The sequence below is a fragment of the Galeopterus variegatus genome, unplaced genomic scaffold, assembly GCF_000696425.1.
Source record: "Galeopterus variegatus unplaced genomic scaffold, G_variegatus-3.0.2 Scaffold551, whole genome shotgun sequence".
NCBI lineage: Eukaryota > Metazoa > Chordata > Mammalia > Dermoptera > Cynocephalidae > Galeopterus > Galeopterus variegatus.
In genome coordinates this window covers 150460-168949 of record NW_007726662.1, presented here as the reverse complement: position 1 = coordinate 168949, position 18490 = coordinate 150460, and the positions used below count along the sequence as shown (strand labels likewise).

At 53.5% G+C, this 18490-nt stretch overlaps 1 protein-coding gene across 2 annotated transcripts in view; it reads left to right on the top strand.

Annotated features, from left to right (window-relative positions):
• The window catches only part of OGDHL (oxoglutarate dehydrogenase-like), a 27005-nt gene extending 13905 nt beyond the window's left edge, over positions 1 to 13100 (top strand). Inside the window, exons 9-23 of one of the 2 annotated variants that reach the window (XM_008569984.1) lie at positions 1311 to 1490; positions 1708 to 1836; positions 2766 to 2945; positions 3245 to 3397; positions 4006 to 4108; positions 4569 to 4697; positions 5778 to 5928; positions 7032 to 7159; positions 8068 to 8246; positions 9725 to 9796; positions 9916 to 10041; positions 10128 to 10200; positions 11177 to 11340; positions 11506 to 11660; positions 12357 to 13100. In XM_008569984.1, coding sequence (XP_008568206.1) covers positions 1311 to 1490; positions 1708 to 1836; positions 2766 to 2945; positions 3245 to 3397; positions 4006 to 4108; positions 4569 to 4697; positions 5778 to 5928; positions 7032 to 7159; positions 8068 to 8246; positions 9725 to 9796; positions 9916 to 10041; positions 10128 to 10200; positions 11177 to 11340; positions 11506 to 11660; positions 12357 to 12480 — 2046 coding nt within the window. In that variant the 3' untranslated portion in view covers positions 12481 to 13100. The remainder of the gene's footprint in view (positions 1 to 1310; positions 1491 to 1707; positions 1837 to 2765; positions 2946 to 3244; positions 3398 to 4005; positions 4109 to 4568; positions 4698 to 5777; positions 5929 to 7031; positions 7160 to 8067; positions 8247 to 9724; positions 9797 to 9915; positions 10042 to 10127; positions 10201 to 11176; positions 11341 to 11505; positions 11661 to 12356) is intronic. The other variant, XM_008569985.1, reaches the window with a different exon arrangement.
• The last annotated feature ends 5390 nt before the right edge of the window (positions 13101 to 18490 follow it).

Below are 18490 nucleotides of genomic sequence, written 5' to 3'. Positions count from 1 at the left end.
AGGCACCTTGCTGTTTTCACTTAACGAGTTGTCGTTGCTTTGTACCAGCACACGTGGAGCTGCCCTGGCTTCTTAAGGCTAGAGCGTCCTCTGTGATGGACATGAGGGTGTTGTCATGAGTGTCCTTGCACACGTGTGAGACGGTGTCTGAGAAATGCTGTGGCTGGAGCAAAGGAGGTGGGGCTAAATGCCCCCCAAGAGCTTGCAGACCCCAGCGAGCCCTGACAGTGCCCATCCTCCCTACTCTGTCAATTGTCCCAGCTTTGCCACTATGATAGGTGTGAAAAGTGATTTCCTTTTAACGTGTATCTGTTATGAACTCAATTGAGTATCTTTTCAATGTTTTTGAGGCACTTGTATTTCTTTTCCTGTAAATTCTAATTCATGGAGTTTGTTCATTTTTCTGTGGGGTTTTTGGGCTTTGTCTTACTGATTTGTAAAAGTGCTTTATATAGTGAGGAAATTAGCCCTTCGCCTGCATTTGCCTCATAAATGTTTCTCTTAGCTTGATTTTTCCCCCCAACAGCATACTTGGATTTCTTCTCCCATGACAAATTGATTTGGTTTTAGCTGTCTTATCTTTTATGGTTTCTGGGTTGAATACTGTTTAGAAAGTGAGCTTTCCCTGGGCCGGCCCCGTGGCTCACTTGGGAGAGTGTGGCGCTGGTAGCACCAAGGCCGCGGGTTCGGATCCTATATAGGGATGGCCGGTGTGCTCACTGGCTGAGCGTGCTGCATTTCTATTCCCTTACTGGTTAAAAACAAAAAAAAACAAAAAAAAACAAAGTAAGCCTTCCTTACTGCAAGATCATAAAATCTATCAGCTTTTCCTCTGACACTATGGCTTCATCTGTTGTGAGTGTGTCATCGATTACTCTTGTGTAAGGAGGTAGGGGTTCAGCACCTTGTTTTCCCCGAGGCCTGGCCCATGGTCTCAGCACCACCATGCCCGCCCAGTCCTTCACTCCCTGCTTTCACGCCTACTCGATGGTCCTTGCTTGCTGGTGCAACCCTGTCCCACGCTGTGGTCCGTAATGCCAGGGGGATGAGCATTGATCATGCAGAGGGAGCAGCTCATCCTGGCCTCAGAGCCAGGCCCGGGGGAACCTCCCTTCCTTCCCCAGGCCAGCCCAGATGGGCATGAGGGGTGGGGTGATGGGGAGAGGGGGCAGGACAGGGATGGCACAGCCTTTGGAGGGAGCAGAATCCAGGGAATGTTCCAGCATGACTGTGGGCTTGAGTGTCTGTGCATCTGTCTACCTGTGTAGCGTGGGAGGGGTAGATTCATCATGTCTTACCTCCACCTTCAGGGCTCTGGAGATGTCAAATACCATCTGGGCATGTACCACGAGAGGATCAACCGTGTCACGAACAGGAACATCACGCTGTCCCTAGTGGCCAACCCCTCCCACCTGGAAGCCGTGGACCCTGTGGTACAGGGGAAGACAAAGGCGGAGCAGTTCTACCGTGGGGACGCCCAGGGCAAGAAGGTGCACTCACCTGGGCCCTGGGGGTCGGACTCTGGAGCTCCGGGGGGCTGGGCTCTGAGGGTCCTGGGGCTCTGAGGGGCTGTGTTCTGGGTGGCTGGGCTTGAAGGGCTGGGCTCTGAGGGCTGGGCCCTGGGTCTCCACAGTGCAGGGGGCAGGGCTGGGCTGCTGAGGCTGAGGCTAGGGGCGGGCCCCTCCTGTTTCACATGCTGCCCTGCAGGTCATGTCCATCCTGGTCCATGGGGATGCCGCCTTTGCTGGCCAGGGTGTGGTGTATGAGACCTTCCACTTGAGTGACCTGCCCTCTTACACCACCAATGGTACCGTGCACGTGGTCGTCAACAACCAGGTGAGAGCGTGGACTCCACACCAGGGCCTTGGAAGCATTGCCCATCCCTGGAAATCCAGGTGGCAGTCTGGTGGGAAGTGTGAGATGGTCCTGGTTCTAATCCCACTGCTCTGCCACTTGCCAGTGTGTGACCTCAGGTGGGGCTCCTGGTCTCCCCAGTGCAGGTGTCATGATCTGTGAAACTGGGAGATATATACATATATACACACACATGCATGTACATATACACACATATAAAGACAGAGAGTTGTAAGGATGAAAGGACTATGTGTGTAACGAGCGCCTAGCACCAGGCCAGATGTGTAACTAGATGTTACCTTCAGCTCCACATGAGCAAGTCAGTGTTAGAACAGGAGTGTCAGCGCGCCTTTGCTTTAAGGTAGCTGTGTCTAGTAACAGCTCATCACATCAGCCTAGAAAGCCCTGTGCTGTCTGTCTTGCTTGCATTAAGCCATTTAATTTTTCTAGAATAACCCTGAGGCAGGAACTTAATGGCCCTTTTCAGACAGAGAGAAGTCTGGCTTGAGGAAGTAACCGCTTGAGCTAAAGCTGACCTGTAATGAGCCCTTTTTAAAGATGAGGAAACTGAGGCTTTGGGAATTGAACTACCTTGCCCCAGGTTGTAGTTAGTAACTGGTGGGACTGGCCTTTTCCCAGGTCTGTGTTCCTCACTGCCAGTGTACAGAAGTGACTGGCAAAAGAGCAGGCACGACCCCCTTTGTGCTGCTGGCATCCCTGTGGGAGCTGCCACCATGTCTGATTGCAGGGCCAGTCACCATTACTCCTCATGTCTCATGCACCTCCCAGACACCCCTGATGGACCTTGAGGCAACCCCCCGCCAGCCCCTTGACCCGCCCAGTCTCCGAGGCCAGCCCCACTGTCCAGATCTAGGTGGGCAGAGGCCCTGCTGGCTTCTCCTGCTCTGCAGATCGGCTTCACCACGGACCCGCGCGTGGCCCGCTCCTCACCATACCCCACCGATGTGGCCCGCGTGGTCAATGCACCCATCTTCCACGTGAACGCGGATGACCCCGAGGCCGTGGTGTATGTGTGCCGCGTGGCAGCCGAGTGGAGGAACATCTTCAACAAAGACGTTGTCGTGGACCTGGTGGGCCTGGGGGGCGGAGGCCAGGGCAAGGGTGGGTGGCCCGTCCCTGCTGTGCTGGGCTGGCCAGGTCAGCATCTTCAGCACTCAGGGCTGTGAGTGCTTCTTAGAGGGGAGGTTCAGTGCCACCAAGAGAAATCTGCAAAGGCCTGGGAGTGGGACATTCATTCAAGGATAGGTGATGGTAGGGCTCTCGGGGCCCTCACAGGGTGTGCCTTGCCCAGATGTGCCCCAGTTTTGAGGTGACTACACTGACCACACAGCCTGGGGGAGGGACTGAGCACCCCTGGCTGCTCCTGCAGGTCTGTTACCGCCGGCGTGGCCACAATGAGATGGACGAGCCCATGTTCACGCAGCCGCTCATGTACAAGCAGATACACAGACAGGTGCCCGTACTGAAGAAGTATGCGGACAAGCTTATTGCCGAGGGCACGGTCACACTGCAGGAGTTCGAGGTGGGCAGGCGGGCAGGCGGGCTGCATGGGCACCTGGGACAAGCCTGGGATGGAGTGTGTCGGGGGAATCTGGGGTGGTTGCAAATGTCAGCAGCCCAGAGCTGGGAACTAAGGATATAAGGTAGGAGCCAATATGGTCCTTATCCCCAAGAGCCCTTAGCTGTCAAAGGGGACAGAGAACTAAGGACACGATTACAGCCAGGTAGGATGCAGTGAGCTCTAGGATACTGGGGAAGCCGAACTTAGGGCAGGAGTCTGGGAGGGCTTCCTTTAGGAGGTGACCCTGAGCTGGGTTCATTGCTGCAATTACCTTTGGACGTGTTGGTACTTCTGCCTTCAGGGAGCTCTGAGAGCAAGGACTGTGAGTCTTTCCTGGGTTTTCCCCAAGCCCCTTGTTGAGCACACAGCAGGCCCACCAGGCCTTGGAGCACCTGTCCAGGATCTCCCTGAACTCTGAGATTTTGGCATCTAGACATGAGACCCCTATAGGCCAGCAGATAGTTCCAGAACATGGTGAGGGGGACTAGAGCTTGGGATTTTTGGGCAGACCGAGCCTCTGGCTGCCCAGTACATCACTGCCTCCATCCATACTTTCATCCTGATTCTAGGAAGAAATCGCCAAGTACGACCGGATCTGTGAGGAGGCCTACGGTAGGTCCAAGGATAAGAAGATCCTGCATATAAAGCACTGGCTGGACTCCCCCTGGCCTGGTGAGTGAGCGGCTTGTGGCTCAGAGCGATTCCCCTGGCCTTGGGGTCTGCCGCTGTGATCAGGACTGAGGTGGCCCTGGGCCTGAGCAGTCACTGCCCAGTTCCTAAAGGGGCCAGTTCCTAAAGGCTGGGGTAGGGGGGAGTGGCATCGTGCCACATGCTCAAAGCAGTTGTGTCCTGCTGCTCCCTGGAGAGGGCCTCCCTGGGCAGAGGGTACTCAGCGGGCCCTCCGTGGGGCAGGGCTAGATCAGCTGTGACCCTGGGGCTCAGGGAGGGCATCGGGCAGGTGTAAGAGCTGCAGCTGAACTGTTGCTGTGGGTCCTGAGGGTGGGCTCAGGGTGAGTCTAAATTCCGGGGGTTAAGGAAACCGTGGGCCCCTCAGTCCTCGGGATGTCAGCTGACCAGGGGGATCAGAGCCCCCCTGCTGCCCAAACATTGATGGAGTCTGTGCCCCTGTCAGGCTTCTTCAACGTGGATGGGGAGCCCAAGAGTATGACGTGCCCAGCCACGGGCGTTCCTGAGGACGTGCTGACCCACATTGGCAACGTGGCCAGTTCTGTGCCCCTGGAGGACTTTAAGATCCACATGGGTGAGGTTGCCATTCAGGCTCCAGCACCGGCCACCAGCCCAGACCCAACACTGCCCCACAGGGAGGTTGGTTGGGACCCCAAGGGAGATGACCCCTCAGCAGGTCAGCTCTGCTCTTGGAGCTGCGTTTGTGCCCCTGTGAGTTGACCATGATAACAGCTCCTGTCAGGTTGGCAGGGGGAGTCCCATCAGAGTGCCAGTGACCAGTCTTACACTGGACACCTTGGAGTTTCCAAACATCTTTGCTGGGGCATCACTGGGTCAGGCAGGAGAGCAGAGAAGCAGGGGCTTTCCAGGGAGGGAGTGGGCAGGCCTGGGATATGACCAGGATTCTGCAGGGGGGAGGCCGTGGGCTTGCTAGGGCCTGGGTGGATGACAGAGGGCAAGTCCCCAGTCCTGGTGAGCTTGGGCTAATGGGTGGTTGCTGGCTGTAGCCCTTGGCTGTAGCCACTGTGGCCTTTGCTCGATAAGCCTGGAGGGCCCCCTGTGGCTGCAGTGGGGCACCTGTGTATCCTCTGACCAGCCTGTAGGAGCTCCAAGTGTGTTCACCATGTGTGTGGAGGCCTTGGGGCTCTGGGACACCTGCTGATGGTGTCTGGGCTGAGTGCACACTCTGTGTGTGCGTTATAGGGGGTGTGTGCGCATGTGGGGCTGATAGGGGCACAGCATCGACCCCAGGGCCTGGTTCAAACCCAAGCACCTTGTTGGGTGTGTGATCTTGAGTCAGTGACTTCCCTCTTCTGGGCCTCAGTCTCTTCTTCTGGAGAGTGGGACGATCAGTACCTCCTCCATGAGGTTGCTGTGAAGCATGCCTTTCTCAGTGCATGGCAGCATCTGGCATGTGGAAGATATTTGCCAAGTGGTACCTGCTCCTCCTGAGCACGGGGAGGGAAGCTGGTGCAGATGGTGGGCTCAGGGCAGCTTGTTGTGCTGTCTGGAGGCTGGGGTGGAGTGCCTGGCGCTGGGCCCTCCTGTGGCCTGCCAGGGCCCTGCTTTTTATGGGTACATACGCACTTGCCCTAGGGCCCTGGTGCTTACAGCTATCCTAGGTGGCCCTGAGGCCAGCCCTTCCCTCCTGCAGGCCTCTCTCGCATCCTGCGGGGCCGTGCAGACATGACCACACAGCGGACAGTGGATTGGGCGTTGGCAGAGTACATGGCCTTCGGCTCCCTGCTTAAGGAGGGCATCCACGTGCGGCTCAGTGGGCAGGACGTGGAGAGGGGCACATTCAGGTGAGGACAGGGTGGGCTTTGGGACCCCATGGGTGTTGGCTTTGACCCCATTGAACCCATGGGGGAGTTCAGAGCTCAGCTGTATTTGGGGTCTCCCAGAGTCAGCACAGGATGTCTGGAGTGGAAGCCAGTCCTTCTTCCTCTTCCCAGACCTTGTTTCAGGGACCCCGACGGGGGCGCTCTTCACAGGTAACCCTATCTGTATCCCCAGCCCCTGTGAAGACATCAGCGGGCTACTAGGGCACCTCTGATCCCCGCAGGGCAAGTGTGCAGAGCTGACTGCTTGGCCCAGTCAAGCTTGTGGTCACCTATGGTCGTCACGTTCCTTTCTCTCTCTCTCTGTGTCGTCACGTTCCTTTCTCTCTTGTGTGTGTGTGTGTGTGTGTGTGCTGCTATGAAGCAGTAGGGGCTTCAGATGTTTGGATCCTGATTCAGTTAATACCATGTTAGCAAGTCATGGAGGTGTGGCTTCTAGGACTCGACAGGCTGTCTTTCTCGTGGCCTGGTTCCTCATCTCTGCCGGCCTTGCTCCAGCCAGAGACCCAGGTGGCATCTCTGCTGCACATCAGTCCTTGCCAGGGCTTGGGCTTCACAGGTGTCTCCTTTATTGTGCCAGCGTCAGGCTCTGCACAGTGGTTCCTGCCTCCTTTGAGTTTAGATAGGGCAGTGAGGTGCTAAAGGGGCTAGCAGGTGGGCAGGGGACAGTGTCCCAGGGGTGTGGCCTCCTAGGGTCTCAGGTTTCACCTAGCACCTGGGAGGTTGTCAGGGCAGGTCTTGTCAGATCCCCTCTGTGGTGAGATGCTGAGACTCAGGGAAGTGACACAGCTCGCAGGTCTTGCCCCAGGACCTCCTGTGCCCCATGTGTGGGGGCAGCTGGAAGATGGGGAGCAGGACTTGGGGCTCGGCAGGGAGGCAGCCTGGATCAGGGCCTATGTCACAGTGGCTTCCACAGCCTTCTCGGTGTCACCATCCTGTGGGACTCTGCAGGTTTCCTGGGACAGTGACCAAGGCTTGCCTGTCTCCTGCTGCCCGGCTCCCCTACTCTGGGCGAACAGCTGCCAGCCCCCCTGCCCTCCGTTCTTTTCCTGTCTGTCTCTTTCCAGTCACCGGCACCATGTTCTCCATGACCAGGAAGTCGACCGGAGGACGTGCGTCCCTATGAACCATCTTTGGCCTGACCAGGCCCCCTACACCGTGTGCAACAGCTCCCTCTCGGAATATGGAGTTCTGGGTGGGTCAGAGCGCTGTCTGCAGGTCAGGCGGTCCCCGAGATGCCTGGGGACTATAGACGGGCCAGGAGGAAGCCAGGGTTAGGGTCTGGGATGGGCTGGAGAGGCTCAGAGGCCTCCAGCGAGGCCCAGGTCCTGAAGTGGCTTGAGGGAGTGGTTGGGCTGCTCCTGCCTGTAGCCATGTGGGAGATGAGATCCCAGCCCATATGGACCCCTCAGGGATCCCATGTGGAGACCCTGCTTGCCTTGGGAGAGGGCCGTTGGTACTAGAGCCCCTTCCCTGGATAGCAGCTGCAGTGGGTCCAGACAGAAAGCCCAACAGGGTCCACCCCAGTCAGACCATAGCTGCTGACTGGCCCCCAGCCTGGCTGGCCCTCTCCACATTCTGAGCCCTTCTTGCTGCCTGTGTCCTGCACCTCAGGAACCCTGCACCTCAGGAACCCTGCACTGAGGTCCCCTACCTGGGCTCCCCACTGTTTCCATATACATGCTGTCCCTCAGCACAGCCGTCAGCTGGCTCTCCTCCTCCCTCACTGCTGCCCCCTGGGGACCAGCCAGCCCCTCTGGGGAGTTCTCTCTAGGGCTGTTCCTGTCCCCTCTCAGCAGTGCTGCACATAGTTTTGGGGGTTCCTCTTGGCAGATGGTTCCTGCAGCCTCCGTAGAATATCTTTGGACTTGGCTCGTGGTCTTGATAAGGCTGAACCTGGCCATGTACTCTGGGCATATTGTTGGCTCCCAGGAAGGGACATCCTGGCCTTTGGGTCCGAAGGAATCCCTGGGCTCTTCCTGGCCTGTTGGGAAGGATGGGCAGGGGCAGGGAGGGTATAACGAGGAAGAGCTGGGTTTGCCTGGAGCCCCTGCCCCTTGGTGACAGTGTGCCACAAGCTCTGTCTTGGTGTCTTCTGTTTAGGCTTTGAGCTGGGCTATGCCATGGCCAGCCCCAATGCTCTGGTCCTGTGGGAGGCCCAGTTTGGTGACTTCCACAACACAGCCCAGTGCATCATTGACCAGTTCATCAGCACCGGCCAGGCCAAGTGGGTGCGGCACAATGGCGTCGTGCTGCTGCTGCCACACGGCATGGAGGGCATGGTGAGGGCTGCAGTGGTCGCTGCCAGTACGGTGGGCTCTGGCAGGCCTAGGAGTGGCGGGGTGGCTCCTTGGCCCCTTGCTGGGTTGGGGGGTATATGCCTTCTAGGCCCCTGGAGCACATGGGTCTGCTCCGGGTGGGGCCTGCGTCTGTATGTGTTGCAGTTGCTGAAGGTGGTGATGACACTAGTGTAGCAAGAGAGCAGCTACACGGATGAGTGCTTGCAGTGTGCCTGCCAGGCACTGTTCAGAATCCTCTGTGTGTTAACATCCAATCAGTGCAACAACTTAATGAAGTAGGATGTGTTCTCACTTTGAAGATGAGGAAACTGAGTCACAGAGAGGTGGAATAGCTTGCCCAGGATCACACAGCCAGTAGCTGGGATTTGTACCTATGCTGTGCAACACTGCCTGTCCTCAGGTCCTCTCCTGTGTGACCAGCCTGTGCAGCCACATGTGGGGTGGAGGGCAGATGTGCAGGCTGGGTGCATTCTCAGGAGGCTCTCAGGCTAGTAGGAGGGGAGGCAGGTGTCACAGGATGCCACATGGTGGCATGCAACCTGACCAGGCAGGTGGGAGACAGGCAGGTGCAGGAGGAGCTGGCTGAGCCAGCTGTAGGGGCAGCGTGGAGCAGGGCAGGCCGGACACTTGGGCAAGGCCTTCCCTGCCTGGATGGTTGGGCTGTGGTGTGTGTTCCTGAGGTCCCTCAGCTTAGACCAAACATCGGTCAGGGACTCTTGGCCACCAGTATCCTGAGCATCCCAGGGAGCCAGCCTGGAGATGGGTGTGTGCCTGTCTTGCTGGGCGAGGGCAGGCAGGGGCTTGGACCTGGTTGAACCTGCCTGCTTCTGGGCTGAGTCATTTCTTTTTTTTTTTTTTTTTCCTTTTTGTCTTTTTTCGTGACCGGCAACGGATTGCAACCCTCAGTGTCGCGCCCGTACCGGACCGGGACCGGCAACGGGATCGCAACCCTCGGTGCTGCGCCCGCACCTCGCTCAGCCAGTGAGCGGGAACCGGTCTGTATGTGGGATCCGAACCCTCGGCAGGAGCGCCACCACGCTCCCAAGCGGCGCACTGTAGCAGTGCACCACCGGGCCGGCACCATTTCTTCTGCCCTCTCTGGAGTGAGGAAAGGGGTGTCCACATTATGGGGCTGTTTTTAAGCTGAGTGAGTAGTGTGTGGAGTCCCTAGAGTTGTGCCCAGTGACAGCAGGTACTCAGTCAGTGGCAGCTGCTGTTCCAAAATGTTCCAGAGAGAGTGTCTCAGTGTGGCCTTTTTGCCTTTTTTCCTGCACATTCACCTGCCACATGCTAGCTCAGGTGGACCGCCCTCTGAAGGATGAGCTCCCTGCTCTTGTTCCACATTCCTGGTTCTTTCCTGTGGTTCAGTTTCCAGAGTGAGGCCACCTCCCCCGAGGAGCCTGGGGTCCCTTCAAGGCCAGGTGTGGGGCCAGCCTGGGCCATCTGGTGTTTGCTTTCAGGGTCCGGAGCACTCCTCAGCGAGGCCTGAGAGGTTCCTGCAGATGAGCAACGATGACTCGGACGCTTACCCCGTGAGTGCTGCCCACTGCCACCAGGAAAGGGATGCACCCTGCTGTGCCCATGCACTGGGGCCAGGGTGTGGGTGCAGCAGGTGGCCATCTGCCAGCTGTACCCCTGGCCTGTCCCTCAGGTGTTCACCGAGGACTTCGAGGTGAGCCAGCTCTACGACTGCAATTGGATTGTGGTCAACTGCTCCACGCCAGCCAACTACTTCCATGTGCTGCGCCGGCAGATCCTGCTGCCCTTCCGCAAGCCGGTGAGCAGCCCTCCAGTGCGAGGGTCGATTGTGGGAGCCCTGGCCAGGCAGGGCAGCCAGCAGCTGGGCATGTGCTTCCCTTCCAGCTGATCATCTTCACGCCCAAATCTCTGCTGAGGCACCCAGAGGCCAAGTCCAGCTTTGACCAAATGGTATCTGGTATGTGCCTGGCCTGGTGTGTTGGGCAGCCCACACTGGGGAGGCAGCTGACGTGGGGCTGGTGGCCCATGGTGCGGCTTCTGCTGCTGGGGCTCCTCCACCCGTTGCTCCATCAGCCCTGCAGTGGCTCCTGGCACAGTCCCCTGCAGCCTCGGGGTTGGGAGGTTGGCACAGTGGCCAGTTGGCCTGGGCCAGCTCAGGTCACTTGGGCTGAGCTCCAGGCCAGAGGAGTGTGCTGAGGCCCCTCAGGCCAGGGCAGCTTGGAGATGGGAGGCTGGCAGAGGTCTGTCTGGTTTGCAGGGCACCGAGTATGGCTCATTTCTTTGTCCATTTTTTTCACTCATGGGCCTAATAGACATTACTGGCTCTGGGGCCATGGACCCTCCTCCAGGAGCCCTCAGCCTCATTTACCTGGGAGTTGGGGTTAAAGTACCTGAAGGATCTGGCACCTGGCACATGGCAGGCACTCAGGAAGGGAAAACGGACAGGGCTTGGCGATGGGGGCCCTGTTGCTGGGCAGCAGGGAAGAATGTGCGGCAGCCTCTGAGATGTCTGCTTGCCTTCAGCTTGCTGATGGGGCGGTTGGAGTGCTGTGCAGGAGGTGGGCTGACAGGAGGGAGCAGGGTCAGGGCAGACGATGCTGCCATCAGAGGGGTCCCTCACGTCACCTTCCCTGTCCCCTTCAGGAGCCCTCCCTGTTGTACCCCTACCACCTGTCACCTTAAATTTTGATGCTCTCAGGGCTCTGCTCAGCTACAGCCCCCATCTGCACCCTTCTTGTGACATCTTGGGTGGTCATCTGTCCCCAGCTCCATTTTTTGGCTTAAGGGTGCCCACTGCAGCCACAGGTCTAAACCCGCGGTTATTCTCAGTGGCCAGGGAGAGCCTGGGGAAGCTGGGGATGTGGGCCTGTTTCCTGAGCTGCCCCAGACCTTCTGAGTACCAGTGTTCCTGCCATGCCCTGTTGGTCCCCCAGGGACCAGCTTTCAGCGGGTGATTCCTGAAGATGGGGCTGCAGCGCGGGCGCCTGAACAGGTGCGGCGACTCATCTTCTGCACGGGAAAGGTGTACTACGACCTGGTGAAGGAGCGGAGCAGCCAGGGCCTGGAGGAGCAGGTGGCCATCACACGCCTGGAGCAGGTGTGCGCCCAAGCCCCTCATGCAACACAGTGCTGGGCAGGGTCCAGTCACCAACCCCAGGCTCCTGGGCAGTGTGCCTGGTGGGGCCAGTGCAGGGGCAGGGACGGGGCCCTAGGCACACCGGCCCTCCTCTGGCCATGCTCCCCTTTGTCCCTGTCTCCCCAGATCTCTCCATTTCCCTTCGACCGGGTCAAGCAGGAGGCCGAGAAGTACCCGGGTGCGGAGCTGGTGTGGTGTCAGGAGGAGCACAAGAACATGGGCTACTATGACTACATCAGCCCGCGCTTTATGACAGTCCTGAGCCGCGTGCGGCCCATATGGTGCGAGACTGGGGCTGCGACTGCCCCTAGCCTCTGCTGGGCCCATCCTGGCAATGCCTGCCCCACAGGCCACCCGCCCAGTATGGCCACTGCCCTTCCCTGGGCCACACTGGAGAACTGAGGGGTTGGACCCTGTGGTCCCCCCGTCCTGTGCACTCTGACAGTGGCAGGACGGCTTCCCCGTCAGGGATCGAGCACCAGCAGTACCGCCTTTGCAGGGAGGAAAGCTTTATTTCTCTTCTGCAGCCAGAACTGAATCAGAGGCCGTCTCAGACCTCCTACCTGTGGTCTCAGGCCAGTTATGTAACCTCTACAGCCTCAGCAGGCTGTTGATAAGATTAGGCCCGAGGCATCTAATAACCCTGTGAGGTGCTTGGCACATAGTAGCTGCTCAATATTGGCATCGCGTGTCCTTGGGAAGATAGGGGAGGGGTGTGAGGAGCTCTGAGAAGCCAAAACTACACTTGCCCCCAAAGCCCTCGGGTTGTGGCCTCGCTTGCCATGGGCAGGTTCAGGACATGGAGGACAGTTTTTCCTGGTCTGTGGCTGGGTAGCTGAGTTTGCCCAGGCCCTGCAGCTCATTGGGAGTTGTGCCAGGGCTTCGAGGGCCTTCCTCAGACGCGTGACACTGCAGTCCTGGGGTGTGCAGCGGGCCAGGCCAGGCCTAGCCCTCCCCTTAGCTTGTCTCTCCTCCAGGTACGTTGGCCGTGATCCAGCAGCCGCACCGGCCACAGGAAACAGGAACACTCACCTGGTGTCGCTGAAGAAGTTTCTGGATACTGCCTTCAATCTCCAGGCGTTTGAAGGCAAGACATTTTAGAGCTGGGCACGGCCAGCTTGTGTCTTGCCGTGTTGTTGGCCGGGGACTTGGGGGCCGGCAGTGCCAGGGGTGGAGCTCCTGCCCAGGAGAGGGGCTATGGGGGACCCAGGATGACGTACTCCTACAGCCATTGAGGCCGAAGAGTAGGCACTGCTGGCTACAGTGTTATGCCAACTCTGGCCTCCATGTTCATTTTAGAATCTATTAGGACTGAGAAAGCCAGGCCTGATAGATGGGATGTAGTTCTGGACTGTTGCCCCAGCTGCTCTGATCTTTCTGGAATTTTCTGTGTGGCTTCTCCATTTTTGTTGTTCATGTCTCAAGCAGCTACCCGGGAGCCTTGTGTCTCCGGTCGTTCCTGTCCCAGCAGATCTGGCTGCTGCTTACCCTGCCCTTGTTCATCTGTAGATTCAAAGTGATGTTCTCTTTTGTGTTCTTAGAAGTAGAGATTTCAGCAATAACCACCAGGTGAAGCAAAACTGTGCCAGGTCATTTATATGTGCTCTGTTTTATGGGGCGTGTCCTGTGAGATGTGTCAGCTTCTGTGTAAAATGCAGCCACAGCTCATGTACCAAAGTAGAAAACCAAATAACAGAGAAATAAAAAGAATGCTTAAGAGATGTTTGCTGTTTTTATTTCACGTTGTAAGCTGGGGGAGGGGCAGATGGTTTGGAGAGGGTAGGGATGGGGAGAAAGAAAAAACATAAAGAGGAAAAAATATCCGCCTTCTTTGGACAGGTTTTCCTTTGAGCACCAGGTGGTGTTTGCAAATCTGTTGGCTTCTCCACGCTTCAGCTTTTGTTGGTTTTGTTTCCCTTTGAAGATGCTGGGGAAAGCTGCAGCACAGGGGGCACGTTTTGCTTCCACAGGTCATTTGTTCATTTATCCTCTTCTCAGATCACTTCCTCTGCAGGATGCTGGGGCCCTGGGTGCAAGAGGTGGGCATAGGCATGCTGGCTGTTCAGTTCAGGAGGCCAGCTGGGGAGATGTGTAAACGCTTTAATTCACTGAGCTCCGAGTTAGGTTGGAGGTAAGCGCTGCGGGAGTCGGGGAAGGCTCCCTGGAGTAAGAGGTGTGTGAAGGAAGAGCAGTCCTACGAGAGAACACAGAGAGAAGCCTCCGTGGAACAGACCCAGAAATACTGACCGTGGGGTTGGCGTGGGGGCAGCCTAAGGAGCAGTCAGCTTGAGGTTGGATAGAAAAGCTAAGTTCCAGCAGCCTCAAATACAGCTTGTTGGGCTACACTTGGACACCTACTGCTGAGCATTCCAAGTTACATAAAGTAAAAATAATTACAGCTGCCATTTGTAGTGCATCTGCTATGTCCTGGGCCGTCTGCTGGACATTTTGCAGATGTGATTAAACGCAGTCTTCACCATGGCTTTGCACGTTGAGAACATGCCTATTTTATAGATGAGGAAATGGAGGTTCATATAAAATTATTTGCCCAAGGTCACTCACCGAGGAACTGGTGGTTTTGGACTTGGTCTCTGTCTATGAGGGCACGTTCCTTCCCTTGTGAAATAAGCTCTTCCCATATCATGCATTTCTGACCCCATGGAGATCAGTGGTCTGGGCTCTCCCTGCAGCTGGTGAGGCACTTGAACTGGACAGGGAGCTCTCAGGATCTGAGTTGGATGGTTGGTGTGGCCTGCCTGAGGCACAGACTGCCCTTCCTCACTGTTGGTGCAGGAAAGCTGCAGACAGGCTGGTGGGGGACCTCCTGTGCAAAGAGGAAAACCAACTGCATGAAAAAAGGGCTCCAAACTCTACAAACATAAGAAATAACTTTGGAAAATAAAATGAGCTCATGGATCAAACAGAAGGCTTTGAATGAACTATAGTAACTTCGGAGGGCATAGGAAAATATTCCTACTGTGAAACAATAACATAATTTTTAAAATATCAGATATTAAGATAATGCCAGGTATTGCCAATATAAAAACCTCAGTAGATGGGCTGAATAGCAGAATAGACACAGCGGAAATGCAAAATAAGAAGTTTGGATCTAGGCCCAAGGAATTCTCCTAAGAAAGTAGAACAAAGATATATTTTTAAAAATTCTTTAGGGCCGGCCCGGTGGTGCACTGCTATAGTGCGCCGCTTGGGAAGCATGGCGGCGCTCCCGCCGAGGGTTCGGATCCCACATACAGACCGGCCGCTCACTGGCTGAGCGAGGGGCGGGAGCAACACTGAGGGTTGCAATCTGTTGCCGGACACAGAAAAAGGAAAAAAAAAAAAAAAATTCTTTAAAGCGACATGGAGAATATATGGATCGCACAGTTGTAGCATGCGTCTAACGGGAGGAGAAGACGTGGGGGATCCGCGTGGTGATGGAATGAGTGTTCTGTGTCTTGACTGTGTTAATGTCGATATATCCTACTTGTAATATTGTACTAGAGTTTTGCAAGATGTCATCATTGAGAGAAAATGGGTAAAGACTACATGTGATGTATTTCTTACAACTGCATATAAATCTACAATTATATCAAACAGGTTTTTTTTAGATTTATTTTATCTTATTTTTTAATGAATGAATTATTTTTTACATTCTAAGATGTTGTGAAGCAGCTGGGAAGAGGGAGGCGGTAAGTGGAGAGGGATGGGGCCGAGGAGGAGGAAGGAGGGGGCGCATGGTCGAGGCCTGTGGCACCCCCTCATTCCAGTGGGGGAGCCCAAGGGGCTTCCACTGGCAGCTCGGTCATGGCTGGCCTGGATGCACGTGTCGGAGTGGCATGCTGAGGCCCTTGCCCCGCCACCCCAGCTTGGGAGCTGGGGGTGTTTCCGGTCCTTCTAGGTTTTATATGTGTTCTTTGGTGGTGTTAGATAGACCCTTACTGGTTAGAATCAGAACTTTGTCTGTGATCTGTGGGGTTTTTGTTTTTTCTTCAGTTCTGTATTGTATTATTAGCTATCCCCACTGCTTAAACTCTGCACTGGAACTAATTTGTTGTCTTTTGCTTACTTCAAAAATGGGCAAACTTCCTGTGGGGACCAGCACTTGAGCTCTGTGGTTGAACTAAATTGCTGCTTTGCTGCTGATTCACTGGGGAAGGCTTTTTGTGCAGCTTAGGTTTTAATTGTTGACCTTTAGCACTTCTGGGTCTTATGAGGTCTGGTGCACCTGGGATGTGTGGAAACTCGGGTCTGGGCCAGAGTCCTTTCACTCAACTGACCCCCTGCCATTCTATATTCCTGACCAGTCTCCACTGAGTGGTCCTACACTAATTGGAAGGAGATCAGCTGTCCATGCTGTGCCCCCAATGTTCCCCCAGTGGGCCAGTCTCCCCCACTGCCCATACTCTAAACACTTCCCATGCGTCGGTCCCTTGCGATGACTCACTGGCCTCTGAGTGGCTCTTTTTTTCAGTTGTCTGTGGCTCCTCTCTCCTATGTGGGTCCATGGGAACACTGTCAGTGGTCCTGCTGGCTTGGGGACCACCAAGGCCCTCTTCTCTCCTGCCACCTCCAAGTGACTTCATATGAAGGACACAGCAGGGTTTTCAGCAGCTCCTGCTCTGTGTGCTCACCAGGGCAGCCTTGAAATGGTCAGGGCTGAAAATGGTAGGAGTGGTCCTTTCTTTCTCACACTGTGGCTTCTCCTACCCCCGTGAACTCCGTAGGTCTCTCCTGCTCTTCCCCTGAGCTCTAGTGGCCCCAGCTTGGCTTTCGTTGCTTTTCAATAGTTGTAAATTGGTTGATTGTGGGAGAGGGTGATGCTGGGGACCATCTATTCTGCCACCCTGATTGGAAGTCTCTCAAATAAAAAGGTTTAATTAAGAAAATGAGTTGTTTGCTCCATATTATTGAGTTGTAAGAGTCCCCCAAAATCTGGAAATGAGTTATCTCATATATAGTTTGCAAATATTGTCTGTCTGTGGCTTGTATTTTAATTTTCTCTAAGAGTGAAAAATTTTTATTCTCATGAAGTCTAATTTATCATTTTTTAATGCTTTGTGGTTTTTTTTTGTGTGTGTGTGTCTTAGTCCATTAGGGCTGCTGTAGCAAAATACCATAGATTGGGTGGCTTATATACAAAAACATTTATTTCTCACAGTTCTGGAGGCTGGAAGTCCAAGATCAAGGCACTGGCAGGTGTGGTGTCTGATGAGGGCTGCTTCCTTGCGGATGGTGCTTCTCATGTGTCCCCATGTGGAGGAAAGGGTAAAAATGCCCCCTTGGCCCTCTTTTATGAGAGCACTAATCATATTCAGGAGAGCTCTACCCTCAACTTAGTCACCTTCTTTTTTTTTTTTTTTTTTTTTTTTTGTCTTTTTCTTTTTCCGTGTCCGGCAACGGATCGCAACCCTCAGTGTTGCCCCCGTACCGGACCGGGGACCGGCAACGGGATCGCAACACTCGGCGTTGCTCCCGCGCCTCGCTCAGCCAGTGAGCGGGAACCGGTCTGTATGTGGGATCCGAACCCTCGGGCGGGAGCGCCGCCGCGCTTCCCAAGCGGCGCACTTATCCAGTGCACCACCGGGCCGGCCCTTAGTCACCTTCTAAAGGCCCACCTATTAATACCATTACCTTGAGGGTTAATATTTCAACATATGAATTTTGGGAAACACTAACATTCAGACCATAGTAGTGTCCTAACTAAAAATTTGTTTCCTAACCTAATATCATAAAGATTCTTTCATGTACTTTCTTCTAGACAGTTTGTAGCTTTAACTCTTAAGTTTATGTCTGTAAACATACATTTTTAGTTATTTTTTATATGGTATGAGGTGAGGGTCAAGATGTATTATTTCCTGTATGATACTCAATTGATCCTGTACCATTTGTTGAAAAGACTATCTTTATTCATTGAATTAACTTGTTACTTTTATGTATATAGTCAATTACACAGCATCAAAAATGAGAAAATATGTGCTAAGACACTGAAAGTATAAAATATTACTGAGATAATTAAAGATCAAATAAAGGGAGAGTTATACCACGTTTATGGATTAGAATGCTTAATGATGTTAGGAATCAATGCTCCCCAACTGATCTATAGATTCTACACAATCCTCATCTAAATTACATCAAGCTGTTTTATAGAAATTGACAAGTTGATGATAAAATTTATACATAAATACTTACATAGCCAAAACAACTTTGAAAAGGAAGAATCAGAAGACTTACACCACTTTATTTCAAGATGTATTATAAAACTACAGTAAAAGCCTCCTGGGATTTTGATTAGTATTGCATTTAACCTATATGTAAATTTCAGAAGAAATGATACTGTCCAGTCCATAAATATGTTCTATATATCCATTTATTTTTATCCTTTAAAATTCTACTCAGCAATGTTTTCAGTGTACAAGAATAACACATAGCTAAATTTATCTATAAATATTTCAATTTTTTTAGGCACCATAAATGGTATTTAAAAATTTTAAATTTCTAATTGCTCATTGTTAATATGCTGACAAGCAATTGATTTGTATATATTAGGACCATGCTTACTAGTTCAAATGGATTTTTAAAAATAGAGTCTCTTGGATTTTCTATGAAGGTGATTGTATCATCTGCAAATGGAGTTTTATATCTTCTTTTGCAATATTTATGCAGCCTATTTATTTTTCTTGCCTTATTGCACTGGCGAGGACTTCCTGCAATATGTTAAATAGAAGTTGTAAGAAGTTGCCTGTTTTATGGGGGAAAGCATTCAGTCTTTCATCATTGAGTATGATGTTAACCAAATTTTTTTCTTGGATGCTCTTTATCAGGTTGAGCAAAATTTTTCTATTCCTGTTTGCTGAGGGTTTTTTAAAATAAGGAATGGATGAAGGATTTTGACATTTTTTTTCTATCTATTGAGATGATATAGTTTTTCTATTTTAGGCTAGTAATATGGTGGATTACACTGACATTTGAATAGTAAGTGAACTTTGCATTCCTGGGATAAACCCATGTGGTCATGATATGTTACTCATTTTATATATTGATGGATTTAATTTGCTAAAATTTTGGTTAGGATTTTTGCATCTATGTTTATAAGGGGTAGTGTTCTGTAGTA